Raw genomic sequence first — 25,222 nt, 5'->3', positions numbered from 1 at the left:
AAACTTGGGAGGCGGAGGTTACAGTGAGCCAAGATTGCTCCACTGCACTCCAGCCTGGTGACAGAGTGAGACTCAGACTCAAAAAAAAAAAAATACCCATTTTACATTCTTTAGAAGGGTGGTACATTATTAATCGACTTACGAAGGACTGGGTGGAAATGCAGAAGGAAAAGCTTCGGTCTTAAGTGGGTGCGTGGTGGGCTGTGCGGATTTGTTTGGCTGGGGTCATTCTTTTGCGTCTATGTGAATCAGGAATCATGTGTGAGGCAGCTCTTGCATGTTTTTTTCCAGTTCAGATCCAGGAAGTATAAAGAAAGCACAAAAGGCCCTCTGGGCCCCTCTAGGGCAGACCATTTCCCTCTGAAAATGTCGCCACAGCTGCCTGAGCTCCTCCTCCCCTGTGTCGCCCTGGCACTACCAGGAATTGGGACATAGCTGAGCGGTATTGGGGAAAGCCCGGAGAATGGAGTCAGTGAGACCTAGACTCAGATCCCAGCTCTGCCTCCCAGCTGGGTGGTCTCAGCCAAGCCACCGGACTCTCAGAGCTCCAGCTCCCTCGTCTGTAAAATGGGAATGATACCGCCAATCCAGGCAGGTGCTGGAGAGAAACAGAGGCTGGGGCAGGAAGAGAAAGACACAGAGAAACAGAGAGGGAGAGACAGACAGAAGGAAACAGGGAAGAGACAGGGTACAAGACAACAGAAAAGAAAGACAAAAAAGGCCGGGCAGGGTGGCTCACGCCTGTAATCCCAGCACTTTGGGAGGCCGAGGCGAGTGGATCACCCGAGGTCAGGAGTTCAAGACCAGCCTGGCCAACTTGCTGAAACCCTATCTCTACTAAAAATAAAAAAAACAAAACAAAAAAATTAACTGGGTGTGGCAGTGCACACCTGTAGTCCCAGCTACTCAGGAGGCTGAGGCAGGACAATCCCTTGAACCTGGGAGGTGGAGGTTGCAGTGAGCCGAGATGGTGCCATTGCACTCCAGCCTATGCGACAAAAGCAAAACTCCGTCTCAAAAAAAAAAACAACAACAAAAAACCAGAAAAGAGGCAGCGTTGCAGATGCCTGGTTGCAGACCCTGCGAGGCTACAGGGCCTGCTTGCTGGCCAGGGACTCGTAGCAACCGCCCATCCAAACGCGGGCTCTTCTGCAGGCTCAGTGCTCAGCAGCCTCCTGCCTCTTGGTTTGCCTTCCTTCCCATCTCCCCAGACCAGTCCTCTTCCACAAGCTTCAACACCCACCTCTAATCCCTGAGGTTGCTGTCTGCTCACAGGTGAAGTCACATCTGACCCAAGATTTAGATGTAAAGTCAGAGCTTTGGCCTCACTTCTCCAAGGTCCAAATTACCTGGGAAAATTCTCCAAGTAGGTGTCCCGTTAGGGACTGAGGAGGCATCGTGGATGTCCCTTAAGTCTGGTCCACCAGCTTCTCCTCCAGGCGGGGCAGGTCCCATCTCCTTGAGAAGCCCCAGAAGAGGCAGGTTAGAGCCTGTTATGAGAGTTGGGGGCAGGGCTTGCTCCATAAGGGCCACGGAGACTGAGGCCCAAGGAAGGAAAGGCCAGTCCTGCCGCCTCCCGGCTGCTCAGGCTCGGGTGCTGGGAGCTGGCCGCCTCTCTTTTGTATTTTCCCCATATGCTTGTGTGAGTTCACATAAGTTAGACTGGCACACATTGACTGCAAACAACACTCAGAGCACGGCCTCTGTGGTTAGAGGCGCTCAGACAAAAGCCACCGAATGGGACTCCGATTCCTTTACTCAAAGCCCTTGAGTGGCTCCCTGCTGCCTCTCAGGGAGAAAGTCATGCTGTTCTTGGGTCCAGCTAACATGATCTGCCCCATTCCCAGGGATTTTTTTTTGCAACAGGGTCTCCCTCTGTCACCAAGGCTGGAGTGCAGTGGTGTGAACATAGCTCACTGCAGCCTTGGACTCCCAGACTCAAGTAATCCTCCCACTTCAGCCTCCCTGGTAGCTGGGACTACAGGTACCTGCCACCAGGCCTGGCTAATTTTTAAAATTTTTTTGTAGAGACGAAGTCTCACCACGTTACTCAGGCTGGTCTTGACCTTCTGGGCTCAGGTGATCCTCCCGCCTTGGCCTCCCAAAGTGCTGAGATTACACGCACGAGCCACAACACGCAGCTGGACCAGGGATTCTTAATGGCCGCAGATGACTTAAAGAATCTGATGAAACCACAGAGTCTTGCCCCAAAAAATACAAGTACAGAAACAATTGTGCAAACAGCTTCTGGGGCTCACGGACCTCCTCCTTGTGGGCCCTGGGCAGACCTTCTTCTGCTTTTGTTTCACCCGCTCTTTCCTGCTCTCCACCTCAAGAGCTGTCTCCCTCAAACCGTCACTAAGCCTGTCCTCGCCTCCCAGCCCCTGCTCCCCGCATTCCTCCCGCTGGGGTTCCTCTCCTTCTTCCCAGTTTATTCTGCAGGCTCCAGCCCACAGGATTCTCTTCACTCCTCGTCTGGCCCCCACAGAGCTTTCCTTAGCATGACTGATCGTCTCACTCTGGAGGTCTCAGTGGCCTCACTAGGTGGCGAACTCCTTGGAGGGGCTGATAGGACACCTGTCCCCCACTACCACTATGAAGTACCCACCATGGGTGACGCATTCAGTTCCTTCAACAATGCTGGCTGCCCCCATTTTACAGATGAAGAAAATGAGGTTCAGAGAAGCTAAGCAACTCACCTAAAGTCAAACTAGAAGGAAAATAGTCACTTGGATCAAGCCTGCCACGTGACTCAGGACCACGAGTAGCTTAAATGTCACTGGATCCAGGAGACCTTTGCTTCAAAGTCGGCTTTGCCTCTGGCTTTTGAGGGGCAGCAGGCTGCCAGCCCTCAGCTATGGCTTAGGACCTCAGGCCTGCTGCTCATCCAGGGTAAAAACTGCTTCCAGGTGAGCAGCCAGTGGGGATTTGTTACCTTTGTGACTGACGGGAGGGCCTGCATCCAGGCCTGATCTCCAGGTGCCCTGGAGGGTCCGACAGCTTTCCTCAGGTACCGTCTGTGGATGTCACATGAGTGCAGGATGTACAGTGCGCAGGCCAAGGCGTAGCCTCCCCAGTTAGAAACACCTAGAACAGCAAAACAAGATCCCATCACGGAATTGGAAAGGTCCCGTGTCCGTCAGCCTCCCTCTAGGAAGCTGAACTATCTGCAGGACTGGTCCCCAGACCTATAGCACCAGCATCACCTGGGAACTTGCTCGAAACACAAATTCTTTGGCCCCAACCCAGAACTACTGAATAAAAAGTTGAGCAGGAGAGGAGGGGAGAGGAATAAGCTGAGTTTTCTTTATTTTTATTTTTAATTATTATTATTTTTTTTCCTTTTTTTTTTTTTTTGAGATGGAGTTTCACTCGTTACCCAGGCTGGAGTGCAATGGCACGATCTCGGCTCACCGCAACCTCCGCCTCCTGGGTTCAGGCAATTCTCCTGCCTCAGCCTCCTGAGTAGCTGGGATTACAGGCACGCGCCACCGTGCCCAGCTAATTTTTTGTATTAGTAGAGACGGGGTTTCACCATGTTGACCAGGATGGTCTCGATCTCTTGACCTCGTGATCCACCCTCCTCGGCCTCCCAAAGTGCTGGGATTACAGGCTTGAGCCACCGCGCCCGGACTATTTTTAATTTTTTAAGTGATGGAGTCTCCCTCTGTCCCCCAGGCTAGCACGATCATAGCTCATCGGGGTGGAGCCTCAAACTCCTGGGCTCAAGTGATCCTCCTGCCTCAGCCTCCCAAATAGCTGGGATTGATTATAGGCGCACCTGGGTAACTGAGTTTTGATAAGCCCCCTATGTGAGTCTGATTTGAGCTAAACTTTGAGAACCCTTGCTCTAAACTACTTGGGTAACACACTGCTAATGACCATCAGAGAAAAAGGTTTAGGCAATAACCCTAGAAACCCATTCCAGAGAACTCAACATGAAGAAACTCTCCCTTCTGGCTGAGCTGAATCTCCTGTGCCACAAGGAAGCCCACCCTAAGAGGGCAGGAAACAGCCCCGTCACGCTGCATTGCTGCATCGTGTGGCCACACACTCAAAGATCACTCCCAAATCAGCCTCAGGCTTCCCTTCCTTTTCCATCAGCCGTGCCCAAAGGGCTCACTCCCCAGTTTTAGGACCAGCTCCTTGGTTCCTCCCTGAAACCTGCTTGAGTTCTCCAGGCAGCTCAGGAAGAACTGATGAAAGGCCTGCTAAGCTCTAGGTGCTACAGCGCCATGAAAGAGAGGTGACTCCTGCCCAGAAAGGAGGGACTGTGCAGCAAGCCAGCCAGCCATGGGCCATTGCGACCGAGGTGTTCACGCAGGATTATGGGAGCATGAGGAGGGGTGCTCATTCTGACTGGTTTAGGAAAGAGTCACAGAAAAGGGGTCATTTAATATGGGCCTTGTAGGTTGGGTAAAATTTTGCCAGAAGAGGGGTGGAGGAATGGGAGCAATTCAGGTTAAAAAAAAAAAAAAATCCATCAAACAAACCCCCGGCCCACCCCAGCCGGGCAGTGGCTCACACCTGTAATCCCAGCACTTTGGGAGGCTGAGGCAGGCAGATCACCTGAGGTTAGGAGTTCGAGAGCAACCTGGCCAACATGGTGAAATGCCATCTCTACTAAAAATACAAAAATCAGCAGGGTGTAGTGGTGTGCACCTGTAATCCCAGCTACTCAGGAGGCTGAGGCAGGAGAATCGCTTGAACCTGGGAGGTAGAGGTTGCAGTGAACCGAGATTGTGCCACTGCACTCCAGCCCGGTGACAGATCAAGACTCTGTCTCAAACAAACAAACAAAAAACCTGTACTTTGTGAGTACAAAGGTATATGGCATGAAGATACAAGGCATATATCAAAATATGGCAGGTAAAGACCACGTGATAAAAATGATACTGTATTTTATTGATTTTAAGATGTATTTTCATTACACTTACATCTCTGAAACTGAGATACATCTTACAATTAATAGCATCTTATAGTTATAATTGGTTGTGTTTTCATTTCTTAGTAGTATGCAAATTATTGGTAATTCTTATAATCGATTACATCTTCTTTTTTTTTTAGACAGAGTCTTGCTCTGTCACACATGCTGGAGTGTAGTGGCTTGATCTCAGCTCACTGCAACTTCTACCCCCTGGGTTCAAGCGATTCTCCTCCCTCAGTCTCATTAGTAGCTGGGACTTCAGGTGCTAATTTTTGTATTTTTAATAGAGACGGAGTTTTACCACGTTGGCCAGGCTGGTCTTGAACTCTGGGCCTCAAATGATCCACCCATCTTGGCCTCCCAAAGTGCTAGGATTAGAGGCGTGAGCCACTGTGCCTGTTTTTTTGTTTTTTTAATAAAAACAGTGTCACACTCTGTCACCCAGGCTGTTGTGCAGTGGCACAATCTTAGCTCACTGTAACCTGGAACTCTTGGACTCAAGTGATCCTCCTGCCTCGGCTTCCCAAAGTGCTGGGATTACAGGCATGAGCCACTGTGTCTGGCTGTCAATGACATCTTATATTCAATGGAATGGAGTATCTTCTTTGATTGAATATTTATAACATGTGGCACTGTTGTAAATGCCTTACACAGACTAGCTCTTGAAGTCCTTACAACAAGATTTGAGGTATAGCATTATTATTATCTCCGTTTGAAAACTGGGAAACAGACAGAGATGCCACTAAGCCCAGCTAATATTTTAAAAATTTTTTGGGCCAGGCGCAGTGGCTCACGCCTGTAATCCCAGCACTTTGGGAGGCCGAGGCAGGCGGATCACGAGGTCAAGAGATTGAGACCATCCTGGCCAACATGGTAAAACCCTGTCTCTAGTAAAAATACAAAAATTAGCTGGGCATGGTGGTATGTGCCTGTAGTCTCAGCTACTTGGGTGGCTGAGGCAGGAGAATTGCTTGAACCCAGGAGGCGGAGGTTGCAGTGAGCCGAGATTGCACCACTGCACTCCAGCCTGGCCCCTGGCGAAAGAGCAAGACTCTGTCTCAAAAAAAAAAAAAAAATTTGTAGAGAAAAGTTCTTGCTATATTGCCCAGTCTGGTCTCAAACTCCTAGCTTCAAATGGTCCTCCTGCCTTGGTCTCCCAAAGTGTTAGGAGTATAGCTACGAGCTATTATATCACTCAACCTTCTCCTCTTAACATTGTCATTTGCAGGGCAGAAGTTTGAAATTTTAGTGAAGTTTCTTTCATGGATAATGCCTTTGGTATTGTATCTAAAAAGTGAAAATCAGCTGGGCCTGGTGGCTCACACCTGTAATCCCAGCACTTTTGGAGGCTGAGGCAGGTGGATCACTTGAGGTCAGGAGTTCGAGACCAGTGTGGCCAACATAGTGAAACCCCGTCTCTACTAAAAAAATACAAAAATCAGCCAGGCATGGTGGTGCATGCCTGCAATCCCAGCTACTCAGGAGGCTGAGGCAGGAGAATCGCTTGAACCCGGGAGGCGGAGGTTGCGGTGAGCTGAGATGGTGCCACTGCACTTCAGCCTGGGCGACAGAGCGAGACTCAGTCTCAAAAGAAAAAAAAAAGAAAAAGAAGAAGAACAATAGAATGGCCTGGCCTACTTGAAAATGACTCACTTTTCCCTTCCCCTGATGCCAAGCATGAGGAGATTTTTCTCTGATATTCATTATGAGAACTTGGTTGAGCACCCAGAGGCAAAACTCACAAGAGCACGAGGGCCGCAGACCACTGAGTCCTCTGGAGTTTCAAACTCTCATACTTGCCCATTCTAAGCCTTCAGCCATTTCTCAATTACGATCCAGGTTTTCCCACCCTGGCACTGGTTTCCATGAGGTTCCATTTCTCTCCAGGCTACAATTGTGAATCAGGAGAGAGCCTTTTTCAGGTATCTGCCAATTTTCATCATTATTTTTATTATTTTTTGAGATGGAGTCCCATTCTGTCGCCCAGGCTGGAGTACAATGGCACAATCTTGGCTCACTGCAACCTCCGACTCCTGGGTTCAAGTGATTCTCTTGCTTCAGTCTCCCAAGTAGCTGAGATTACAGGCGTGTGCCACCAAACTCGGCTAATTTTTTTTTTTGTATTTTTAGTAGAGGCGGGGATTCACCATATTTGGCAGGCTGGTCTTGAACTCCTGACCTCAGGTGATCCGCCTGCCTCGGCTTCCCAAAGTGCTGGGATTGCAGGCGTGAGCCACCGCGCCTGGCCCATATCTGCCGATTTTCTTGAAATTTGTGGAGAGGTCAAAGGAAGAAGGCCAGACCTAGAAGGATCCGGATGCAGGAAAGGTGGGTCCTGCAGAAGAGGGGTAACAGTGGGGAGGTGCAGCGCAGCCCAAGGCAGAAGCAGGTGAAAGGAAAGGTGGAAAGCTTCTTGCATCCTCCAAACACCTACCAGACGGCTTTCTTACTGTCCATGCAGTTAAAAGCGCAGATGACTCTCTTCAGAAAGGCCTTCCTGACTGCGGATCTGAAGTGGCCCGCCCATCACCCTCTCGGCTACCTGCACTATTGCCCCCAAAGCTCTTATTACTCTTTAGAATTATCCGATGCATTTGTTTGTCAGGGCTCATTCTGACTCTCCCAATCCCAGAATGGGAGCTCTGTGGAGCAGGGTCATTGCAGCTATAACCCCAGTGCTCAGAACACTGCCTGGCACACTGTAAATGTTTGTTGAATGACTGAATGAAAGCCCAGAGGCTGAGCACCACCTCCCGTTCCTGCCCTGGTGCCCTCTGGACCACTCGTAGAGAAGAAGAGCTTCTGGCGTGGTCAGGCTCCAAGCGAGGTCCCTCACCTTGGGTAGCCAGCCCAACTGGGCGTCCATCCTAGTGCTTACCAGCAATGACGGCAAAGTCAGCCTCCACATCGCAGGCGATGACATCCCCGTTCCTTATGTGCCTCCTCACAGCCTCCTTGACTTTGCCCATCCCCAGCTCATTGCCTCCATCACCGACTCCTGAAGGGAAGGAGAACTGAGTCAGTGCACAGGACCAGGGCTAAATGGAAGTGGCCTGGGGCGAGGCAGCCCCACATGTGCCTGTTATCTTTGGGAGGGCGAAGAGGTCGGCTCTGGATATATTTTCAGACAACCAGGAGTTGTGGTACTTCCCCTTAGGCCTTCTAGAAACTTCCTTAGTTAAAAACGAGTCCAAGTTTGGAACACACCACAGTGTGGGCATGTCCCCCTTTGGGTCACATTCTCCAGCCAAGATGGAGCACATTCTATGCTCTTGGTGCCAGGCCCACAGGAGATGTGTGTATGGTGACACTCAGGACCTCCCTTCCAGTGGCTCCCGTTCACTAAGCCCCTGGGGGGATCTGGTGCAAAGTCAGCTCTAGAACTTACTTTAAAGGCTTCTCCTGAAAGAATGTGAAATGTATGTGTTTTAGTTCATTTTAATCTATACCAGAGGGGTGCCTGGTTAACATCTGAAATATCCTAATCAGGAATACGTACTCCAAGGGTGGTTAGTGAGCATTTGAAAGAGCCCACAGGCCAGGAGTGGTGGCTCACACCTATAATCCCAACACTTTGGGAGGCTGAGGTGGGCGGATCACCTGAGGTCGGGAGTTTGAGACCAGCCTGATCAACATGGAGAAACCTCGTTTCTACTAAAAATACGAAATTAGCCAGGTGTGGTGGTACACACCTGTAATCCTAGCTACTCAGGAGGCTGAGGCAGAAGAATCGCTTGAACCCAGGAAGTGGAGGTTGCAGTCAGCTGAGATCGAGCCACTGTACTCCAGCCTGGGCAACAGAGCCGAACACCTTTTCAGGAAAAAGAAAAAAAAGAGCCCACAGACCCACAGTCTTCAGGCCCATCCGATAGTCTGCATCAGAGAATTTGTTAATTAGCATAATAAATGAATGCTAGAATAAATACATATTAGAAATGATTTAATTCATTAGTGAAATAAATGGTGTCAAGATAGGTGGATTGGCTAAAAATAATTAACAGGTACTTTTACCCTTGTATGGATAAGATTTAAAAATCTAGTCTGAGCGCAGTGACTCATGCCTGTAATCCCAGCACTTTGGGAGGCCGAGGCAAGCAGATACTTTAGTCCAGGAGTTCGAGACCAGTCTGGCCAATATGGCAAAACCTCATCTCTATTAAAAATACAAAAATTAGCCAGGCACTGTGGCGCATGCCTGTAGTCCCAGCTACTGCAGAGGCTGAGACAGGGAAATTGCTTGAACCTGGGAGGTGGAGGTTGTAGGGAGCTGTGATCACACCACAACACTCTAGCCTGGGCAACAGAGCAAGACTCCATCTCATGAAAAAAAAAAAAAAACCTAGCAAGCCCCGAAGCTTGTACCCTTTGAGGTGATGCTATAGATCTGGGGGACACAGCTCCCGTGTCCAGGTATTTCTAGAGGATTCTGTAAACTAGACGTTCAGCTGAATCTACCTCTAGAAGAGGGTTGCAGCTGTCTCAATAACCTCTCATGCGATGCACCTGTCTGAGCGCCTCAAGGCCAGAGGGCTGGACTCCCCGAGCCTACAAGCCTGCAGAACAGGTACCTCAATGTTTTGTGTCTGCTCCTACAAAGGCTTGGAAGATGTGGAAGAATTCGTCAGAGGCTAGTGTTCATTGTAGGATGGTGGACGGGGAACTAGAGTTGATCCATCTCAAGCATCAGGGCCTGGATTTGGCCCAAAGAATGACACAATTGTGAAAGACCAAACACCTTAGATTTACACAGTTTTTCTCAGAACAGTCCTCTAGATCTGTGGCAGCCCACTGAATGAGGGAATAACACCCACCATGTAACAGTGGTGTCCTGTCTATAGCTGTCTATTTTTAGCATCTCAGGACTTTCATCTCGTTTGGGCTTCACATCCATCCTGTCATGGGTATCGTGATCCCCACTGCACAGAGCTGGCAGTCCCTGATGGGGGCAGTACCTGGGCAGTCAGTGGCAGATGGAGACTTAAACCCAGGTGACTTGATTCTCAACTGAACACTGTGCCCATGACATGGGAGTTGCCCATGGAACCTGAGGAATAGGGGTTTTGATGGAGAAGAAGAGAAAAAGAAAAATTCAGATGGTAGCCTTGCTGGGCAGGAGGGTCTGGGGGCCACAGGAGGGAACTGGGCTCCTGAAGCTTTGAGAAGGGCCCAGGGGTTGACAAAGGGGGCAGTTCAAAGCCAAGAATGGCCAGCTCCACCTGCTTCCTCTGGGAGCTCAGGGCATCACAGCACAGATGGGGGTCCCATTGTGGGCACGGGAGAATGGGATTGCTCTAGCCACTCCCTCAGACCCTGTTTGCTCCTGTAGCCACAGAGACCTCTTTCTTCTCCACCCTGAGAACCCCTCCCCCACAGGCTGAGGTTCTTCGCCTGCCCAGACCGAGGGACAGGAAGCTGGAAGCCAACCACACTGTGTGCACCACACCCACGGCCTCTTCTGGGAAAGGCCAGGGCGATTTGCAGAAACTTTCTAATCAGTTGAGAAAGTTTAATGCCGGAAGGCTCTCACTGTCTCCTCAAAACCTCAAAAGCCAAAGGAGACTAATGAGTCTGGGAAACACGGAATGACAAACAAGCCTTCATTACCCCGGGGCCTGAGACCACCCAGAGGGAAGAAAGGTTCTTCTTGGGGCTTACACTAAGCCTTTTAGCATTTCTTAAAGGCAAGATTCCCTGACAATGGGCTGGGGCCCTAGGAGGCTGCAGTCTACTCCTAATGCTACCAGCAGCACTAATTAGCTGAGCGATCTGGGAAAACCTGCTGGGACTCACCTTACCTGCCCCATGGGGTTTCCCTAGAGGCTTCAACACTACAATGAATGTGAAGCCTCTTGGAAAAGTATAAAGTTCTGTACAAACACAAATTATCACATTATTATTATCATTACTATTACTTTGAGACAGGGTCTTGCTCTTGTTGCCCAGACTAGAGTGCAATGGTGCAATTTCGGCTCACTGCAACCTCCACCTCCCAGGTTCAAATGATTCTCCTGCCTCAGTCTCCCGAGTAGTTGGAATTACAGGTGCCGGCCATCACGCTGGGCTCATTTTTTTGTATTTTTAGTAGAGACGGGGTTTCGCCATGTTGGCCAGGCTGGTCTTGAACCCCTGAGCTCAGGTGATCCGCCCACCTCGGCCTCTAATATTAGTTTTATTACTTTAAAGGCAGGAAATAGAATATGCTCCGTTAAGTGTCATTTCCCTTCCTTGCTTGTGGGGATGTTGGATTTCTAAATGGCGGTGTCATAGGTGTCTATACCAATCATAATGAACAAAGACCGTCTTTGCAGTGAAAATGACGGTCCCCACATAACTCTTTCTGGTCACGTGTTCAATAGCCAATAAAAGGACACTTAGGCCAAGCACAGTGGCTAACACCTGTAATCCCAGCACTTTGGGAGGCTGAGGCAGGTGGATGATTTGCGTTAGGAGCTTGAGACCAGCCTGGCCAACATGGTAAAACCTTGTCTCTACTACACATTCAAAAATTAGCCAGGCGTGGTGGTGCACGCCTGTAATCCCAGCTACTTGGGAGGCTGAGGCAAGAGAATCGCTTGAACCCAGGAGGCAGAGGTTGCAGTGAGCCAAGATCGTGCCACTGCACCCCAGCCTGGGTGACAGAACAAGACTCCATAACAACAAATTAAAAAGACACTTAGTGGAGACACATTCTTTTTGCATCCCCAGTACTCCGTACTTACCAGTTGATGAGATTCCAGGAATCTTCTTTGCAGCAAGAAAAAGATCGTCAATGGGGTCAGCCAAGTGCTTGATGTTCATCTTCCTTGCATTGTAGTAATTGCCATCAGCAGCCCTTCCAGTGCGCTCTATGGCCACCAGGTGGTCAAATCTGCCAGGAAGCAAGGGTCAGAGGGTCCTTACAGAGAGGTGGCTGCTTTCCTGGGTCATGCCTCTTGTGTTTGTGGTGAAGGACGCTTCTCTCTTTCCTTGATTCCCTCATTCCTGCAGAACTTGGTAGCACACCGACTCTGGGCCAGGACCTGTGCTGGGGACTAGTGTATCAAATCAGTTTAAGATACAGCGTGGGAGCTGGGCATGGTGGTTCACGCCTATAATCCCAGCACTTTGGGAGGCCGAGGCAGGTGGATCACTTGAGGTCAGGAGTTTGAGAACAGTATGGCCAATATGGAGAAACCCCATCTCTATTAAAAAATTAGCCAGGCGTGGTGGCGGGTGCTTGTAGTCCCAGCTACTCAGGAGGCTGATGCAGTAGGTTTGCTTGAACCCTGGAGGTGGAGGTTGCAGTGAGCTGAGATTGCACCACTGTGCTCCAGCCTGTGTGACAGAGTGAGACTCTGTCTTAAAAAAAAAAAAATACAGCATTGGAATCCTCAGCAATTTCTTTGGTAGGGTCAGAGGCTATAAAAGCAGGAGGCCAGAGGTCAGGGTTGCTTTGGGGGATGGGAACATTGCTGGTGCCCACTCAGATTCCCTTTGTCCAGCAGGAGCAGCCAGCCCGAGAGGCTGGGAGTATTGGCTGCTATTGGCCTGCTGCTGGCCACTTCCAGGCTCTTGTTCAGTTTACAGACACAAAACAGAAGGAAAAGGTCTCAAAAGACAAAAGGAATGAGTCTAACACAAAGGTAAACTTCTTTAGATAGAAACAGAGAAATAGGGGCACAGATGGCATAGTGGTCAGAATGTGGGCTGTGGCATCAGATCATCTGGGTTCTGATTCCAGGTCCTCCTGCCACGGACCTTGTGCAAATGGCTTAACCTTCCTAACCTGCATTTTCTGCATCTGTAAGGTGACATGACCATAGAGTCTATCTCACACAGCGTTCAAAGGGAAAAATAAGAAAATACACAGGAGGTGTCTGTCATGAAGCGCTGAACCTACTTAGCACTCAGTGTTAGTTCCAGTGATTATTGTTGTTATTATTACTAGCAGGAATATTGTTTTGACAATCCAATTTAAGAACAAGCAGGCTGGGCGCGGTAGCTCATACCTGTAATCCCAGCTCTTTGGGAGGCCAAGGCAGGCAGATCACTTGAGCCTGGGCAACATGGCGAAACCTCATCTCTACTAAAAATACAGAAATTAACCAGGTGTGGTGGTGCGTGTCTGTAGTACCAGCTATCCTTGGGAGGCCAAGGTGGGAGAATCACTTGAGCCCAGGAGGCAGAGTTTGCAGTGAGCCAAGATCATACCACTGCAGTCCAGCCTGGGTAACACAGTGAGACCCTGTCTCAAGGAAAAAAAAAAAAAGGCCTGGCACAGTGGCTCAGCCTGTAATCTCAGCACTTTGGGAGGCTGAGGTGGGTGGATCACCTGAGGTCAGGAGTTCAAGATCAGCCTGCCCAACGTGGTGAAACCCCGTCTCTACGAAAAATACAAAAAATTAGCCAGGTGTGGTGGTGGGTACCTGTAATCCCAGCTTCTTGGAAGGCTGAGGCACGAGAATTGCTTGAACCCAGGAGGCAGAGGCTGCAGTGAGCCAAGATTGTGCCACTGCACTCCAGCCTGGGTGACAGAGCAAGATGCTGTCTCAAAACAAAAAAACAAAAAATATGCATATTGTACTTTATGTCTCTCTCAATCCTTCCAAGACAGTGTTCTTCAAAAATCTTAACTCTGCTATAAAAAATAATATGTCCATTCCTCAAAAAATTAAAAATAGAGCATACCATATGGTCCAGCAATTTCACTTCTAGGTATATGTCCAGGAGAAGTGAAAGACTCAAGGAGATAGTTGTCCACCCATGCTCATAGCAGCCATATTCATCACAGCCAAGAGTAGGAAGCAAACCAAGCGCTCACTGATGGATGAACGCAGAAACGTCATGGGGTATAAACACAGAAGGGAACGTTATTCAGCCTTAAAAAGGCAGGGCATTCTGGCACATGCTGTGACATGAGTGAACTTTGAGGGCATTATGCTAAATGAAATGAGTAGTAACAAAAGGACAAATATTGCATGACTCCACTTCACACGGTGCCTCAAATAGTCAAAGTCAAAAAGACGGAAAGTAGAATCGTGGTTGCCAGAGGTTGGGTTGAGGAGATGGAGAATTATCGTTGAATGGGGCACAGACTTTCAGTTTTGCAAGATGAAGCGTTCTGGAGATGGATGGTGATGATGGCTGACAGCAATGTGAGTGTACTTTTACGCCACTGAAGTGTAAGCTTAAAAATGGTTCAGAGAGAGGCCAGGCGCAGTGGCTTATGCCTGTAATCCTAGCACTTTGGGAGGCCGAGGTGGGCGGATCACCTAAGGTCGGGAGTTCGAGACCATCCTAACCAATATGGAGAAACCCTGTCTCTACTAAAAATACAAAATTAGCCGGGTATGGTGGTGCATGCCTGTAGTTCCAGCTTCAGCCTCTTGAGTAGCTGGGACTACAGGCGTGCACCACCACACCCAGCTAATTTTTGTATTTTTAGTAGAGACAGGGTTTCACCATGTTGGCCAGGCTGGTCTTGAACTCCTGACCTCAGGTGAGCCACCCACCTTGGCCTCCTAAAGTGCTGGGATTACAGGTGTGAGACACTGCACCCAGCCTCTGAGTGCTTTTTAAATAAATGTTTTTTAAAAGCAAAATCTACATGCCTGCCCATATCCTTGGGTTGTGCTAAAATGTGGCAGCATCATACATGCCTGGACTGGGTGACCATGAGTAGGTCTTAGAATAGAATCCTGAGGTTACAAGTGTGGTGCAGGAAAAGGTGGACACTGAGAAGCAGAATGAACAGGAGGAAGGAGCTGTGACCTTGAATTTCCTCTAGACCTACGTCAGTAGGGATGAGAAGACAGATCCAAAGTTGCAGTTGAGATTAACATGTCCCCGTTCTGGAGAGAGAACGCTATTTCTGGACCTTCTCCCGCAGGAGACCTCAGTTGCATACATTGCAAGGTCTAATGATTTTCTCATCCAGACAGATCCATTTAGCTACAGTGGGAACTTATTCATTCCTGGGAAGCGCGCTTCATGGGAAGGGTTAATTTGGCTTCCCCAAGGAGAATAGAATCATCTCTCCCACAAGCAGAACTGCTCACCTCTCTACTCAGCAAACAGCAGGGCCTAGGTTATCAGGCAGCAGGTGTCTTGCCTAAGAAGGTATTCTAGTTTCTCCCTTAGGACGTAGAGCTGCTGACAGTCATATGCCAACTCTTATGGGGGAATAGAAACGTTTTCAATATGCGCCACACATGTGCTGGCAGCTTTGAGTAGCACATCAGATCCACAGTCAAACTTTTCCTTGGTGACTCAGGATTCTCATAATCAGCACCAGATTCCACTGGGAGCTGCAACCTAGCTATACCATCAAGGCTCATTAAAACAGAATTTTGGCTGGTGCAGTGGCTCACACCTGTTATCACAGCACTTTGGGAGGTTGAGGCATGCAGATCACCTGAGATTGGGAGTTTGAGACCAGCCTGACCAACATGGGGAAACCCTGTCTCTACTAAAAATACAAAATTAGCTGGGTGTGGTGGTGGGCGCCTATAATCCCAGCTACTCGGGAGGCTGAGGCAGGAGAATCGCTTGAACCCGGGAGGTGGAAGTTGCAGTGAGCCGAAATTGCACCACTGCACTCCAGCCTGGGCAACAGAGGGATACTCTGTCTCAAAACAAAACAAAACAAAAAAACAGAATTTTAAAATTCTAAGCAGAAATTTATTAGTGGGTTATGCAATACATTTATTGAACCATACTGGCATTTTAATTTGAAAAGTAGAATAAGGCTGAGAGCGGTGGTTCACGTTTATAATCCAGCACTTCGGGAGGCCGAGATGGGTGGATCACCTGAGGTTGGGAGTTCGAGAAGAGCCTGACCAACACGGAGAAACCCCGTCTCAAAGAAAAGAAAAGAAAAGTGGAATAGAACAGAGTAGAATCAAAAATATTAGAGCACACTGCACATAGCAAGAGTCAGTGTTCTGAAACTTCCCTTTCACTGATGTGCATGAGTACTGGTTTGCAGTACAAAATGTGTTACTATGGGTGGTTGTGAAGTTTGCAAAGCGTTGTATATAGCAAGTCATAAGATCTAAAACACATCCCCATATACCATAAAAGAGTATTTTTTCAAAATATTTGACCATGGGCCAGGTGCGGTGGCTCACGTCCATAATTCCAACACTTTGGGAGGCCCAGGTGAGTGGATCACTTGAGGTCAGGAGTTCGAGACCAGCCTGGCCAACATGGCGAAACCCCGTCTCTACTAAAAATACAAAAATTAGCTGGGTGTGGTGGCACATGCCTGTAATCCTAGCTGCTTGGGAGGTTGAGGCAGGAGAATGACTGGAACCTGGGAGGCAGAGGTTGCCATAAGCTGAGATCGTGTCGCTGCACTCCAGCCTGGGTGGCAAAGCAAGACTCCATCTCAAAAAATAAAAAAAAAGTTTGACCATAACACACAGTAAGAAATACACACACTTGCACATACACAGTCTCATGAGAGAGTGCTTACCATTACCATACAAGATATACAATGATGCTGTATTTCTATTTCATTTTCCAAAGGTGCCGGATACCCCAACTGAAATGAGTTCACTATTCTGTAACAGGTCATGACCCATAGTTTGAGATTAAGACACTTCTAGTTTTTTTTTTTTTTTTTTTTATTCTCGCTCTCCCCTCTGTCAGGAAGATACGCCGTCTCTCTCTGTAACAGGTTCTGACCAGGAATCTGTTATTTCCAGAAATGCTCTGTGAGGCCCCCAGTACACCTCGAAACCCCCCAGTCTCATTTGTTAGTCTGGCCCATGAGAACCCATCTTCCTTGGCTCGTGGCTTTGTTCCCTCTGAAGGGCTTGAGTGTGCAGACACTTTGTTGGCTAAGAGCATATGGGCGTTTCCACCATCAGCCACTTAAACTGGGATGGGACATACGTACCTAGGTGTCTGGGGGTCCCCGTCTTTGCACAAGAATGCCTGAGCCGCTTCCACTGATCCACCTTGGTAAGTTAATATTGGGATCTGTGTCTTCAGAACACCTTGAAAATAAAGGCAAGCGGGACACACATCAGCTCTAGCATTGCATTTTGGAAATTCACGTTGGCTTTTCAAAAGCTTCTTTGAAGGGTATCATCAGTGTTACTAAACAGCCTCCGTCTGTAGAACATGTTAGGTAAGCCACAGCCATGACACAGAGGATACTTGAGACTACTTTTGGTCCTGGGTAAACTCTAGGGTTGACAGGGTAGAGGGTGGAATCGGACTAATACAGCCTAACAAATGCTGCATGCGAGATGCCCATAAAACCACAGGAAGAGTGGCCTGTTCTGGCCCACTGCCATCACGAGGGCTGGGCACACATTTATGTGCCCTCGGTGACAGTGCGCCAGTCCTTTGCTAAGCACTTGATGTGAACATTCTGGTTTAATTTTTACAACTCAGTGTGATTTAAAAAAATCCCATCACTACTCCATTTTAAAGAGGAGGAAAACTGAGGCTCAGAGATGCCAAGCAACTTGGGCAAGACCATGTATATATGTCAGTTTCATGGCTCCAATTTTCACCCCAAATTCTCACCTACTCCCTACCAGCTACCTCCCTGCATACCGTCAAGGAAGGTCAAGAACAACTGGAGGAAATTCCCAGAGTTGTGCCTTGGGTTACTCACTTATACTGGAGTGACTTCCAAAAGTGAATCAAAGTTAATTAGACTCTTAAAAATAGGACCTTTTCTAATTACAAAAAGAATACATAGTGTTGTGGAGTATGTGGGAAATATATAAAAATCCCAAAATGAAATAAAATGAACTTGGTTTTCATTAAATGATCTATCTCACAGCTGGCTGGGGTAGAATCCCAGCATATTCACTGGCCAAGGATGAAGTCTCCACACAGAGCTTAAGATGGCAGGGAGCCAGGGGCAGGGGCTCTTGGACCCACCATTCTGGTCTACCTGGTCCTGCAGGAGCTCCCAGACTGCTCTGTGGCCCAGGAGGGGTGCCCAGGTAGCTTTGGAGGACCTTCAGCCAGCTCCTCGATCTCCATCATCAGCCCCTCACACCCCTCATGTAGAGCCAGGCCAAGGAGACACTGCACCTATGTTAAAACTGCGTGCTTGAACTGTATATGCAGCGTTTAGACGGCGGCTCCCACCCGCAGCTACTCCACCATGCTGCTGCCCCTGAGCTCTTTGGGAGCTACCACTGCCACCCCAGTGGGTCAACGGGGCAAGCTGGGGTGAAGAACAAGAATCACTGTCAGAAATCTTAAAGAATCCCTCACTGTGGTTCCTTCCTCACCCCCCTCCCGGCCCCATCCCACATCTAAGGCGGAAGGCAAGTAGCTGTCAGTCAGTCATCCGTGATGCTCATGGGACATTCTACATGCGAAGCCATAAGCCAGGAATTTGGGGTTGGGGGACAGTCACAACAAAGTGGAATGATCCAGCCCCTCCCCGTGCTGTGAGGGGCAGCCTTGCAATCTGGAAAAGGGGGCTGAGCTTAGAGCCAAACAGCCCTCGGTGGGAATGTCACACCATTTCCCACCTATGTGACCTTGGGCAAGCCCCACGGAAGCCACTGGTTAGCTCCTCTGCAAAATGGGGTAACACCCACCTCCCAGGACTGCTGTGAGAGTGCAGTGACGTGATATGTGCTGAGTACCTGGCTGGCTACCTTGCACACAGTCAGTGCTAAGTAAAAGATGTTTCTTTCTTACTGCCTCAAAATTGGATCAAGGATACAGGATACTAGGAAGAAGAAGTACCAGGGAGCCCAGGAGGGCAGGGAATATAATGTACCCCGAAGTGGGGCACACACGAGAAAAGACACAGGAGAACCCCCAAAAAGGAAGGTCCGGGCAAGATGAGGTTCCCACTTATGAGCTGCAAAGAAAGATCTTTGGTCTGCCTATGCTCAAGACAGGGAATAAATGACAACGCCTGGTCATCTTTAAAACTTTTTTTTTTCTGAGATAGCGTCTCGCCCAGTTACCCAGGCTGGAGTCCAGTGGCACAATCTTGGCTCACTGCAACCTCCACCTCCCGAGTTCAAGCAGTTCTCCTGCCTCAGCCTCCCAAGTAGCTGGGACTATAGGCGCATGCCACCACACTCAGCTAATGTTTGTATTTTTTAGTAGAGATGGGGTTTCACCATGTTGGCCAGGCTGGTCTTGAACTCCTGAGCTCAGGTGATCTGCCTGCCTTGACCTCCCAAAGTGCTGGGATTGCAGGCATGAGCCATCACATCCAGTCTCTAAAAAACTTTTCCTAGGCTTTGGTTATTAAAAAGGGAGCTGAAATAATTTTCATTAAAAGGCCAAATTGCTTTTACTTTCTTCATCTAAATGTAATGGAAGTCCTGCAAAATTCAATATAGCAAATTCCACCCTCTGAGCTCCTGGGAGGACGAGAGAAAAGACCCAGCTCTGAGTGGAGTCTGGCAGGAGTCTCCAAGCCGGGTTGTTGGGTGAGCAGAGAGGCCAGAGTGACTTCTGGGAAGGGGGCAGCTGAAAATACCCAGCAATACCACTGTCAGATGGAAATGAGGGTTGGCCTGTGAGCAGTACTCTTCCTCCATTCGACAAAGGGCAAATATCCAGAATCTACAAAGAACTTAAACAAATGTACAAGAAAAAAAAAACCCATCAAAAGGTGGGCAAAGGCTATGAACAGACACTTCTTAAAAGAAGACATTTATGCAGCCAACAAATATATTTTAAAAAGCTCATCATAGGGCTGGGCGCGGTGGCTCACGCCTATAATCCCAGCACTTTGGGAGGCCGAGGTGGGTGGATCACAAGGTCAAGAGATCAAGACCATCCTGGTCAACAAGGTGAAACCCCGTCTCTACTAAAAAATACAAAAATTAGCTGGGCATGGTGGCGTACGCCTGTAGTCCCAGCTACTCGGGAGGCTGAGGCAGGAGAATTGCTTGAACCCAGGAGGCGGAGGTTGCAGTGAGCCGAGATTGCGCCATTGCACTCCAGCCTGGGTAACAAGAGCAAAACTCCGTCTCAAAAAAAAAAAAAAAAAAAAGCTCATCATCACAGGTCATAAGAGAAATGCAAATCAAAACCACACTGAGATACTATCTCATGCCAGTTAGAATGGTGATCATTAAAAAATCTGGAGACAAATGCTGGAGAGGATGTGGAGAAATAGGAATGCTTTTACACTGTTGGTGGGGGTCCACCATTGTGGAAGATAGTGTGGTGATTCCTCAAGGATCTAGAAATAGAAATACCATTTGACCCGGCAATCCTATTACTGGGTATATGCTCAAGAAATTATAAATCATTCTATTATAAAGACATGCACACACATGTTTATTGTGGCACTGTTCACAATAGCAAAGACTTGGAAACAACCCAAATGCCCATCAACGATACACTGGATAAAGAAAATGTGGCACATATACACCATGGAATACTATGCAGCCATAAAAAAGGATGTGTTTATGTCCTTTGCAGGGACATGGATAAAGCTGGAAACCATCATTTTCAGCAAACTGACATAAGAACAGAAAACCAAACACTGCATGTTCTCACTCATAAGCAGGTGTTGAACAATGAGAACACATGGACACAGGGAGGGGAATATCACACACTGGGGTCTGTTGGGGGGTGGGGGGGCTAGGGAGGAATAGCAGGGGGTGGGAGGATAGGGGAGAGATAAGATCAGGAGAAATATCTAATGTAGATGATGGGGTGATGGATGCAGCAAACCACCACGGCACGTGGATACCTATGTAACAAACATGCACGTTCTGCCCATGTACCCCAGAACTTAAAGTATAATTTAAAAAAGAGGGAGAGAGAGAGAGAAAGAGGCCTTTCGCTGCTCTACAGAAATGCAGCCCCTTGCCTTTCCTCTGGCCTCTGGCCTCAGCCCCGCTCCTTCTTCTCCGGTCACTGTCTCCCTTGCTGGCTGCTCTGCCTTCTTCTCGTCCTCTCAACACAGGGAGACCCAGGACGCAATCCCGGGTGGTTTGCTCTGCCTCCATTTATCCCCACGGTGATCTCACCCAGTATCTTGACTTGGGAGCCGCCAACACGCCGACAGCCTCCCGATTTCTCCTTCTTGCCCACGCTGCTCTCCTGAACTCTCTTCATATATCACCAGCTGCCTCCTTGACTCTCCACTGTGCGTCTAATAGACACCTCATACCTAACAGGGTCAAACCTGCGTTCTTTAAAAAATTATGGTAAAATACATGCAATGTAACATTTACCATTTTAGCCTTTTTCTTTCTTTCTTTATTTTGAGACACAGTTTCACTCTGTCACCCAGGCTGGAGTGCAGTGGCGCCATCTCAGCTCACTGCACCCTCTGCCTCCCAGGTTCAAGTGATTCTCATGTCTCAGTCTCCCAGGTAGCTGGCATTACAGGTGTGCACCACCATGCCTGGCTAACTTTTGTGTTTTTAGTAGAGATGGGGTTTTGCTATGTTGGCCAGGCTGGTCTCGAACTCCTGACCTCAAGCAATTCACCCACCTCAGCCTCCCAAAGTGCTGGGATTACAGGCATGAGCCACCGCACCCGACCTATTTTAGCCATTTTCAAGTGTACAGTTCAGTAGCATAAAGTATGTTCACATTATTATGCAACCGTCACCCCATTCACCTCTAGAACTTTCTCATCAACCCAAACTGAACCTCTATACAACAACTCCCCGTTCCCCCCTCCCCCCAGCACTGGCAACCACCATTCTACTTTCTCCCCTACGAGTTTGCCCATTCTAGGCGCATCACATGAGTGGAGTCATACAATGTGACTGGCTTAGTCCACTTCTCATGATGTCCTCAAGGTTGGTCCACGTTGTAGCACATGTCAGAACTTCCTGCCTTTTTAAGGCTGAGTGATAATTATATACACATTTTGTTTATCTATTCGTCCATTGATGGGCACTGGGTTTGCTTTCACCTCTTGACTATTGCAAATAAAGTGCTCTGAGCATGGGGGGGACAAATACCTCTCAAGTGGCTACTTTCCTTTTTTGGGGGTATATGCCTGGAAGTCGATCCTTTTTTGGGGGTATATGCCTAGAAGTGGAATTGCTGGATCATATGATATTTGCTATTTTTAATTTTTTGAGCCACTACCATCTGTTCTGTCCTTCCTTCCTTCCCTCCCTCCCTCCCTCCCTCTTTCTCTCTTTTTCTTTCTTTCTTTCTGACGGGGTCTCGCTCTGTCACCAGGCTGGAGTGCAGTGGCACCATCTTGGCTCACTGCAACCTCCCGCTTCCTGGTTCAGGCAATTCTCCTGCTTCAGCCTCCTGAGTAGCTAGGATTACAGGTGCCCACCACCGTGCCCAGCTAATTTTTTGTACTTTTAGTAGAGATGGGGTTTCAGTGTGTTGGCCAGGATGGTCTCGATCTCCTGACCTTGTGATCCACCTGAATTGGCCTCCCAAAGTGCTGGGATTACAGGCATGAGCCACTGCGCCCGGCTGCCATCTGATTTTCATAACATCAGCACCATTTTACAATCCCTCCAGCAGTGCACGAATGTCCAACCTGGACTCTTGATTTACCCCTAAACCGGCCCTCCCAGTCTTCCCCATCTCAGTTCCCCGCAACTCCATCCTTTCAGTTACCAGGCCAAAAGCCTTAGAGCAAGCCCTGATCCTTCCACCTCACACCCACATCCAGTCCATCTGGAAATCATGCTGACTCTACCTGCAAAACAGATAGAGCACCTGGCTACTTCTCACAACACCCCCAGCCCTCTGTATCTTTACCTTTCATCTCCTTGGGTTCCTTTGAAACCAGAACCTGAGACTTGGGTGCAGACGGTCTCTCGGTCTCTCTTGGGAGATGGTGCCAGGAAGCAGGTAGGAGGGAACGGGGGGAGTGAGGCTGGGAAGGAGGGAACGTGCGCCTTCAAGCCTGTCACTCTAGGGAGCAGGGCCTCAGTTCCGCCAGGGCCTGTGTGTCTCCAAAAGACAGGAGACAGGTCACTTACACCTCAGGTCCTGTCCCCCAGGGGTTGAGGGGGCCCTGAAGCCATCAGCCAGTGATTCCACATGGCTTTGGAGAGGCCCTGCAGGGCCCTAGCTTGCGGCTGGCCCAATCGGGTCAGTGCGACTCAGAACTTCCACCGCAGTGGCGGCTGAAATCAGAAGTGGGGCTGAAGGGATATGCCATGGAGCAGCCCCTCCAAGCTGTCCTCCTCTCCCACCTTCCATAACTCACCAGTCTCCCATTTCCACCCTTGTCTCTGCACCCCAGTGATCACTTACAACCCACAGAGGACATGGCTGTCCCCCACTCAGCGAAATCTCAGGCTCCACATCTCACCCAGAACAAAAGCCCAGCTGCCCACAGGGTCCTGCGAGGCCCTGCCCCATATGGTCCCTGTTGCCTCTCTGTCCCCCATCCCATGTCCCTTTTCCTCATTCACGCCAGGTCAGTCAGCCAGCGTGTCACCCTTTCTTAAACCCACTGGACCCTCACTCCACCTGATGGCCTCTGCCTCAGCCACCGCCACAGCCTGGAACACCCTTCCCTCAGCCAGTCCAGGCCTCACACCCTCATCATCAACCTGAAGTCTGGGCTCAAAAGTCGCCTTCTCCAGGAAGTCTTCCTGGCCATCCTGTTCAAAGTGACAGCTGCCCTCCCCGCTGCCACCACCCAGCCCCTCACTCTCCAGTCTCCTCATCCTGGTCCATTTTCCCCACGGCACCATCACTCGAACACACTGTGGGTTCGTCTTTCATACGGTTTCTTTCTGTCACGCTCCACTGGAAGATACTCTCCGTGGGGGCAGGATCATTGTCAGTTTCGTTCAGGGATGGATCTCAGGAACTTAACAGAGTGCCTGGCACATACTCACGCTCAACACATATTTATGGCATGAAATGGATTCTGCACGTACAGACACAGGCTTTTAGAAACTTCTGACATAATGGGTGCTTTAGGGTATGCCTCACTGGGTTTAAATCTCTTTTTAAATACTAAAAGGAAAAAAAACATACTTCTGAAGGTACAACCGGTAGCAGGAGGCAGGTGAGATTCACCAGGCTTCCAGCTCACGCTGGATAACACTTGCTGCAGGATAGAGGTGAGGTGAGCAGCGGTTGTTCACATTGAGCCTGAGGCTGATCTGGTCACACGGGCAGTGGAATTATAGCCTCGAGTCTCTAACACCTGCAGCAGTAACCCCCATCTGGGTGCTCCAGGTGCAGTCCTGCCCATGATGACCAGGTGGGACTGCCGTCTGAGCCTTGCAGCCACTTCCTACTCCACTACCCTCTCCAGCTCCGGTGCTCCAGGGCTATCCCGGCTTGCTAAGAGCACTCAGCAGTTCATTTGTCACCTTGCACAGGGAGGGCTATGACGACTGTCACATCGGGGTCACCACCTGAGACCTCGATCATGTCGGTGTCCCTGTTAGGGTGCCAGCTGCGACGAGTATCACGTGGAGGTCACCATCTGAGATGCTGATCACCACCTTCAGAGGTCTGTCCTGCAGACCCTGATTCAGCGATGGATGAATAAATGCACTCACACACACCAGAATACTCACACACACCAGAATGAATCTGAGTGGGCTAGGGATGGTCATCAGCTGCCTTCTGCCATTCCATTAAAGCCTTTCAGCCTTCTAGAAGGCTCGAGACTATAATCTTATAACTTTCCCTAGTATTTCCCTAATATTTTGCCAGCCACCCTGAGCAAATCCCAACAGAGGGCAGCAGGTGTGAGGAAGGATCCCGTGCTTTGGAGCCTGGTGGACCCAAGTGCCAATTCCAGCTCACCATCCCACCTGGGAAAATCCCCTGGATCTCTCAGAGCCTCAGTCTCTTTATCTATAAAATAGGGCTATGCAGCTTACCATGGAGTTGTTCTGAGCTGGGAGGAAAATGCTCTGTGCTGCAGATGCTGATTCCCTCCAGCCTCCATCCACAAAGCCCGTTTGGGGAAACGGACCAAGCCCATCTCACTGCTCACCTTGCTCAACAGCGTCTTCAACAATCTTCTGGTGCAAGCTCCAGGCTCTCTGGTCAACGATCATGGCGACCTCCTTCTCCAAGGCCTGCAGGAAGGCGGCCAGAGCAACAGCTCCAGGTGGGCCATCTGTCTCTTCCGGAGGCTCATGATTGAAATGCGTGGGGAACCCAGTGGTGATGAGCACTGAGCGGGCATGGGACAGCGACAGAGAGGCCTTCAGCAGCTCATCTTTACAGAGCAGGTGCCCAATCCCCCGGTTGCCTGGAATGACAAAAATAAAATAGAATTTAAACTATCTTTATTTTTTAAATTTGTTTGTTTATTTACTTATTTATTTTTTATTTACTTTTATTTTTTTGAGACAGAGTTTCACTCTTGTTGCCCAGGCTGGAGTGCAATGG

At 49.1% G+C, this 25,222-nt stretch overlaps 1 protein-coding gene across 3 annotated transcripts in view; it reads right to left on the bottom strand.

The window, feature by feature from the left end:
- The window catches only part of DGLUCY (D-glutamate cyclase), a 107,306-nt gene that overhangs the window by 8,006 nt on the left and 74,078 nt on the right, over window positions 1–25,222 (bottom strand). For all 3 annotated transcript variants that reach the window (XM_064375152.1, XM_064375151.1, XM_064375153.1), the window contains 5 exons: window positions 24,822–25,082; window positions 16,809–16,908; window positions 11,647–11,795; window positions 7,806–7,925; window positions 2,936–3,087 (listed from right to left, as the gene is read on the bottom strand). In XM_064375152.1, coding sequence (XP_064231222.1) covers window positions 2,936–3,087; window positions 7,806–7,925; window positions 11,647–11,795; window positions 16,809–16,908; window positions 24,822–25,082 — 782 coding nt within the window. The remainder of the gene's footprint in view (window positions 1–2,935; window positions 3,088–7,805; window positions 7,926–11,646; window positions 11,796–16,808; window positions 16,909–24,821; window positions 25,083–25,222) is intronic.

Source organism: Aotus nancymaae, unplaced genomic scaffold (assembly GCF_030222135.1).
Source record: "Aotus nancymaae isolate 86718 unplaced genomic scaffold, 86718_ANA_hifiasm-v0.15.2.pri h1tg000011l, whole genome shotgun sequence".
Taxonomy (NCBI): Eukaryota; Metazoa; Chordata; class Mammalia; order Primates; family Aotidae; genus Aotus; species Aotus nancymaae.
Note: the sequence above shows the minus strand (reverse complement) of the source record. Positions and strands in the feature narration are given on the sequence as shown.